Source organism: Danio rerio, chromosome 25, assembly GCF_052040795.2.
Source record: "Danio rerio strain M-AB ecotype USA chromosome 25, GRCz13ab, whole genome shotgun sequence".
Taxonomy (NCBI): Eukaryota; Metazoa; Chordata; class Actinopteri; order Cypriniformes; family Danionidae; genus Danio; species Danio rerio.
In genome coordinates, this window is record NC_141045.1 from 5,706,370 (window position 1) to 5,714,137 (window position 7,768).

Genomic DNA, 7,768 nt, shown 5'->3' on the forward strand with positions numbered 1-7,768 from the left:
ATAAAATCACCAGAAATAAATGTATCTTTTTTGATTTTCGCTTTAAAATTAAAAAACGAAAACTGAAATTCAATACGTTTTTTGATTTTTGGTTATTGAATTTTAAAACGAAAATGAAAAAAAAAAACGGCTCGTTTTTCTTTTTCATGATGAAAAATGGAAAAGCAAAATTCAAAAATTATTTAATTTTCATTTTTCATTTTGAACAACAAAAAATAAAATTACCAGAAAACAAAATGAATAAATGATAAAAAATGAATAAATGAATAAAAAATAATGTTTTTTTAAATTCTGAAACCAGACAGGCCGCAATGCTTATTTTTTTTCCACTTGAATATGTTCTAAAATCTTTTTTCTTGCGATAACGGGATTTTGTTAATACATATTTTCCTCATTGAAGCCGGCTATGTAACAACATAATTGATGATATTTGCATTATTTGCATTGCTGAACAGTTTTCTGAAAATAAAGTTTATTGTTGAAATCACTTCCTCTTTAGGAGTGACACCAGCATTGGACATTCGTTTGGAATCATTGCTCATCTCTCCGTCTTATAGTTTTATATATATATATAAAATCTGCTGCTATATTTGCACATGGCTATATGAAATTATGGACAGACCCACTATCCATAGTGGGTTACAACTCATCTGCAAGCTTTAGTGATAGTCTGTTTTTAAAAGACACTGGATGGTTATCAGGGTGTTTGCGCATCATGCCTCCTTTCAGATTAAATTAATTGTTCATTTTTATTTTAAAATACTATGAGTTATTGAAATGTGCATAATGAACAACTGTATTAATGCCTCCCTCACTTGAAATGACTCGTGATTAAACTTCGAGAAGTAGAAGTATTATGGTTTCAATAATATTTAAACTTTCTTTTCAGAAAAGTTTTCAGTAAAGCAACCTAATGCTTGCATGTAATGCCAAAATAAAGATTGTTTCATGTAAAACATGCTAACAAAAAATAAATATATAGTCTATAATCGGCCCTTATATGAGAAATACGTTGTCTTAATGAGGAAAATATGTCCAGTTATAACAAGAAAATACCTTTTATAACTTTATTAAGTGGGAAAAAATAATAGCCTATATAGTAAGCTAGCAGGTCAGCATTGCGTCACCGTGAATGAGTCTATCTGGTTTTAGAATATAAAAAAACAAGTCATTATTCGTTTTTGTTTTTTGGTGATTTTATTTTTTGTTTTTCAAAATAAAAAAATAAAAATCAAATCATTTTTGAATTTAGCTTTTTCGTTTTTCATCATAAAAAAGAAAAACGATCAATTTTTTTCGTTTTAATATTCAAAAACCAAAATAAAAAAGCATTGAATTTCAATTTTTGTTATTTAAATTTTAAAACAAAAATCAAATAATGACTCATTTTTCAGTTTTCAACATCTGTTTCTAAAATAAAAAGATACAGTGACCTATTGCCTTTTATCTATCTATCTATCTATCTATCTATCTATCTATCTATCTATCTATCTATCTATCTATCTATCTATCTATCTATCTATCTATCTATCTATCTATCTATCTATCTATCTATCTATCTATCTATCTATCTATTCGTCTGTCTGTCTGTCTGTCTGTCTGTCTGTCTGTCTGTCTGTCTGTCTGTCTCTCTCAAAATATATATTTCTATCTATAAAATAAATATGCATATGTAAAATCTTTTTTTAAATATACTTACAAGCATCGAATCAGCCATGTTTAGTTGTGAAATGTGTGCCAGGTGAACAGTGTTTAGCAGTAAATGCATTCCTTTTTGCAGCAATTACACTGTAAAAAAATAAAAAGTTGAGTTAACTTGAAAATTTAAAGCAACCAGCTGCAAAGAAATGTCGAGTCTATTAAGCTTTAGTGGTGGAAGTTGTGCCTAATTATCTTTTTAAGGTTGACTGTAAAGGCTGGTTTAAGTCAAGTATATTTTAAGGAATCATTTGGCACAGCTTCAACCACTGAAGCTTAATAACCTCAAAATTTCTTTGCAGCCAGTTGCTTTAAAGTTTTAAGTCAACTCAACTTTTTATTTTTTACTAAACGCTCAAATGAAGAAATCAAAATGTAAAGGCTCCTCAACAGAATTTTTTACTTTCTTTGAACAAACAGTTCCAGCATGCAGTTAAATCATTTTTACGAGCAAATTTAACTCTGATCACAAAAATATGTCCACCTGACTTGCGATTTTAATCTGAGTTAACAATTTGTAAATTGGATTTTTTTTACAGTGTAGGCAACAGCAAAGGTTCCTATATGGGTAATTTAACACACTTATTTTAAAACTGATGTACAAATAAAATAACTGTACTAAACATAAATATTTGTGTGAGTTTAAAACAAGATATTTCATGAAAACCAGTAAATATAAACAACAAAATGCATTTAACTTTAAGATTCTGCCCAAAAAATGCTCAGCCATGACAGAAATAACACAGGAAAATAATATGAGTCAATTTAGAACCATGGTGTGCATTAAAAGGGTAGTGACAGTGGGAATGATTTCTATTCAAATTGTTAGTAAACCAAAACAATACGGTAACACTTTACAATAAGGTTCATTAGTTAATGCATTTACTAACATGAACTAATCATAACCAACACTTGTACAGCACTTATTTATCATAATTGAACATTTACTAATGCATTATTAACATTTAAGTTCGTTAACATTAGTTAATGCACCATAAGTTAACGTGAACTCTCAATGAACTACTGTATTTTCATTAACTAACGTTAACTAACATGAACAAATACAGTAGTAAATGTGTTGTTCATTGTTTGTTCATGTTAGTAAATGCATTAATTAACATTAACTAATGAACCTTATTGTAAAGTGTGACCAACAATACAAGGCTTTGAGCTGATGAAAAACAAGTTTATCTGAGAATTACTAGAATACTAAGTGATTAAGTTAAAATCTTGCAAAGATTTAGAAAAAATAAACTTAGTCTGGTCACTTTAGACCCATGTTGTGCATCAAAGGGTTAATAAACAACTTTTGTAGCCTTGTCACGATTAGTTAAGGTCCTGGAGGGCCGGTGTCTACTGAGTTTGGTTCCAACTTGCTTTAACACACCTGCGAGGAAGTTTTTAGTAAATCTAGTAAGAGCTTGATAAGCCGGTTCAGGTGTGTTTGATTAGGGTTGGAGTTAAACTCTCTATGACACCGACCCTCCAGGACACCCCTGAGTTTAGTGCATTCTGCCCCCTTGTGGACAACACTGGTATTTCCCCGATTGTCTCTTGTAATATCTACTTTGGAAATGGTGTTTTAATTGAAAACTGTGTACACAAGTTAACATTTAATTACTGAATGCATGTGTACAGGAGATCTGGGCTTCAGACGAGGCAGCTGGGGGATATTGAGTTCACAAACAGACACGCCGAACTCTTGAAATCCAAAGCTAAAATCACATCCATCTGCTCTTACTTGAAACACAAGGAGAGCAGCAAGAAAAGGTAAAGCAGGCTGTCCTCAGACCTGCCAGCGCTAATACATAACGTATCTGTAGATTGGAATGTCTAATATACACCACATAGAAATCTGATATGGCAATATATCCAAATAGCATATATGACGTACAGGTTTATATTTGGATTTTTGATGTAATATATATTTTGAAATATTTAATAGTTTCATTTGTTTTCAACCACTGGACTTTAAAAAATGTACATATATGTTTGAATATATTTGCTGTATTATTATATGTGTTCAGAATTCAGACTTTACAACTCAGAATTGTGACTTTATAACTCAGAACTCTGAATTTATAATTTTTTTATTATATATTTTTTTATTATGAAACTTTTTTCCAATTATTTTTTTAATAAATATAATATTAATATATTAACCTTTATATAAAAAATAAATAATAATTGTATTAATATCTATATATATATATATATATATATATTTAAAAAAAAAATATATATATATATATATATATATATATATATATATATATATGTATATATATATATATCTTTATTCGTGAAATTCATGTCATGTCATTTGCATACATTTTTATTATATGCAATTGCTGCTGTGTCTTATATTTGTTATTTACACACATACATAATTTCCCTTAGCAATTAGCAAGCTTAATTATTTTTCACATATAATAAATTGATTGTAAACAAACTGAAGAGATCATTGCACTTTAGGTACAGTGCAACTTTATTATATTTTATTAATGTTATCAGAAACCCTTATGATACATAACATGCATCAGCTGTTAACATTAAATGTGTCAATGTAAACCTGTAACATTTTCAACAAATTGTTGTATATCAGGGGTGGCCAACCCTGTTCCTGGAGAGCTACCTTCCTGCAGATTTCAGTTGCTACCCATATCAAACACACCTGCCTGTAATTATCACGTGGTGTTCAGGTCTTAATTAATTGGTTCAGGTGTGTTTGATATGGGTAGCAACTGAAATCTGCTGGAAGGTGGCTCTCCAGGAACAGGGTTGGTCACCCCTGTTGTATATATATATATATATATATATATATATATATATATATATATATATATATATATATATATATATATATATATATATATATATATATATATATGACAAATCTACATTACATTTAAGCCTTTTTATTAGTACTTTATAATAACTTCACACTATGAATCAATTATTAGGCATTAGCAAATAATTAATTGATTATCTGTTAAGTATTAACTGTACATTAATAGACGTTAGTAAGCAGTTTATAAATGCATGTACAAATGCTGTGTTCTTGATTTAAAAGCACATGCATGATCTGGTTAATGAGTGTGTTTTCATACTTTGTTAATTTTTGTTTATTCTGAACGATCCTAAAAAGTAACTATTCTTTAATAACCCGATTGTAAATAGTGCAAAGGTTATTAATGAAAAGTGAATCATTAACAAAGCATGAAAACACACTCATTAAGCTGATTATATTTGTGCTTTTAAATCAAGAACACAGTCTATAAATGTAGAGTTATTGCTTAAATAATCAATTAGCTAAGGCCTAACAAATGATTCATAGTGTGTAGTTATTATAAAGTGTTACCAAGATTTTCTCTTTACAGTAAGCTTCTATAATGTTACCAATGTTTAATGTGTCACTAATCTGAGGATGATTTAAATTAAATAATCTTGCACGACTGACATTATAAACTTACATGTATAGTGTGTTTTATTTGGATTCCTTTCACAGTGGCGCTGGTGGAGATTCAGACGGTTTGATTTCCCTGTTGAGACATTCATGTCCAAACATGTACCACTGAAGACCAAAAAGTTTGAAGACATGCTTGAATGCACTTGAGATTAACTGTTTGTATATATTTGAATAAACAACTTTCCCCCTCCAAATGTCTCAAAACTGTAGTGTAAAGTAGTCATGCAAACACAATATCATGTGAAATGCAAATAAACTGTGGATTTGAGAACAGCCTCATGTCTTGTTTATGAAACACCACACCTTCAGCTCCTCATATGCACGTGCTGGTTCATATATTTAACGCTGGACAATAACTTAATGACTTTTTGTAAGAGCTTTTTTATAGTAGGCTACTAGGGAAAGCCCTTGGTCCGTAGTCTGCCTACTGAAAGTTTTCTGAAAATGTCAACAATTTTTGCAGTATTTATTTACAAATTTGGATTTAAACCGTAAGTTTATCCAGTTTTATAAATATTGTTATAAGATTTATGGCATTTAAATGTATTATTTTTTAAATACAAATGTATTATCATCCATCATTTACATAAAAATAGGAATCTGGTAAAACTTGTTTAAAAATAAATGCTGTAGCCTATGGGTAAATAAAAAACTGGCCAGCTCATTCAACTTTCCTCAGGCAGAATTAATAATTTAATTTGTCTTAAATCTTCTATCTATAATTTTCACAATTTATGATGGAAAAGCAGCCAAAAAAAAGGATAAATGAGCTTATATAGGGGTCAAATTTTGGGCTTTGTCGGGGGGGGGGGGGGGGGGGGGTCTTTCGAACCACCAGAACCCCCTCCTGGCTACGGGCCTGGACTTTATGACCAATGATATTGGTCTACTATCACAATTCAAGTGCATAGCCTACAAACACAACATTGTATTGTAGACTAGTATTAAATTGTATGTTTATTAAATCATATTTCCTTAAAAAGTGCTGTTTGAGATAAATTTGAGGTAAAATAACAGTGTATCTGAATTAAATCTGAAATAAGAGAGTCTGGTAACAATATGAATGAGAACTATATTGACTACTAGCCTATAAACTATTAAAATTCATGTACATAGCTAAGGCCTACCTGTCAACCCTCCCGTCTTTCCCGGGATTCTCCTGTATATTACAGGTCTGTCCTGCTATCATCCCGTAAAGGTATTTTCCCGTATTTCTCCCCTATTTTCAGTGTTTCTCTGAAGGGTGGCAAGAAACCTGTACGCAACCCATACCGCTGAACCACCAGGGGTCGCCCCTTGCTCTTAAATGTGTGTCTGTTCTGTGCTTTCGCTTTGTTTAGGCACGAAAACACTTTGAAATAAATATAAAACGGCGCGATTCCCTTTCCTTTTCATTACAGGTGCCGTCTCCCTTCCTATGCAATCCTCAAAACAGTCATATAGCAGTGCGTGACTGTCAGCTGACGCGCTCCATAGTGATAAACAGACGCTGTTTCCCAAACGGATTCTGTACTCGCAATTTGAAGCGGAGCAAAAGTCTGGCTTTTGGGTGCGTGTTTAAACAGGCATATACACATAATTAATAATAATAATATCTAAAGATGTCGATCTTTGTTTTGTTTTGTTTTTTCAAACACAACCAATTTCGTCTTAAATGTAATAATAAATGAAAAGTTAGGAAAGCAGTCGAATGCCTTCTTTATATTGTTAGATGTGTGCAGTTTTAAAGTGACACCTTATTAAATGTAATCAGATTCATTCATTGCTCTTTAATCAGAATATGTACGTTATACAGTGAAGAAACGGCTAATGAGATTTGATAGCTTGATTCTATTCCATTATAATAGCTATTAATTTTAATAAGCTGAACTGTTTGCTAATGTATTTGCTGCTAATGTATATAATTATTTTTTTCTATTGTAAATAATAATAATAATAAAACATATAACTGACCATTTAACTGTTTATTTACAAAGAAACAGCTCTAAGTGAACATATTTAGTAATTTGGGGATTTTTTTAAAGGAGGAGGGAGGAGGGAGGGGGGGTCCCTTATTATGGTGGGCATATCCCTTATTTTCACATCCCCATGTTGACAGGTATTAAGGTTACGTCAGCTTACAAATTTTGCTGGGTTGTCATAATAATTTGTGGTGGTCGTATATCTGAAAGAATATCTAAATATAGCCTTGATTATTGAATTATGAAATAACATTTCTTATCGTGTCTTTCGTCTATAATAAGTTGAAACAATACTACGTAGGTCCATTACGGTACATGAGAGGCTGATAAGATATCTTTGCTTGATGTTATCTGAAACTGTAATGTTAATCGAAACTAACGCATGTTGAATTTGTTTTTGTTTGTTTTGATTTTTACGCGCGCAGTTAGCATGTCTACTACTAGAGTCGGTCATAAACCGTCCTGAAAGCCACGTCAATAAATAATAATTTAGGATAATAGTCTACGAACTTCCTGAACCCCATAAACCATCGTTTAGTCGCAAAAACTGGAACTTTTGGATAGAGTGTGAGCTGATTTACAGACCAAACCATTGCTAAATTTAGAATATGAAATGACAGTCCCCTATCACAACGCCGTC

At 31.1% G+C, this 7,768-nt stretch overlaps 1 protein-coding gene across 4 annotated transcripts in view; it reads left to right on the forward strand.

Moving 5' to 3' along the window:
* Nucleotides 1–5,438, forward strand: part of LOC146719390 (uncharacterized) — a 41,167-nt gene extending 35,729 nt beyond the window's left edge. For 3 of the 4 annotated variants that reach the window (XM_087310289.1, XM_087310290.1, XM_087310288.1), the window contains 2 exons: nt 3,337–3,468; nt 5,207–5,438. In XM_087310289.1, coding sequence (XP_087166415.1) covers nt 3,337–3,468; nt 5,207–5,276 — 202 coding nt within the window. In that variant the 3' untranslated portion in view covers nt 5,277–5,438. 4 annotated transcript variants of the gene reach the window in all.
* Nucleotides 5,439–7,768: the final 2,330 nt, after the last annotated feature.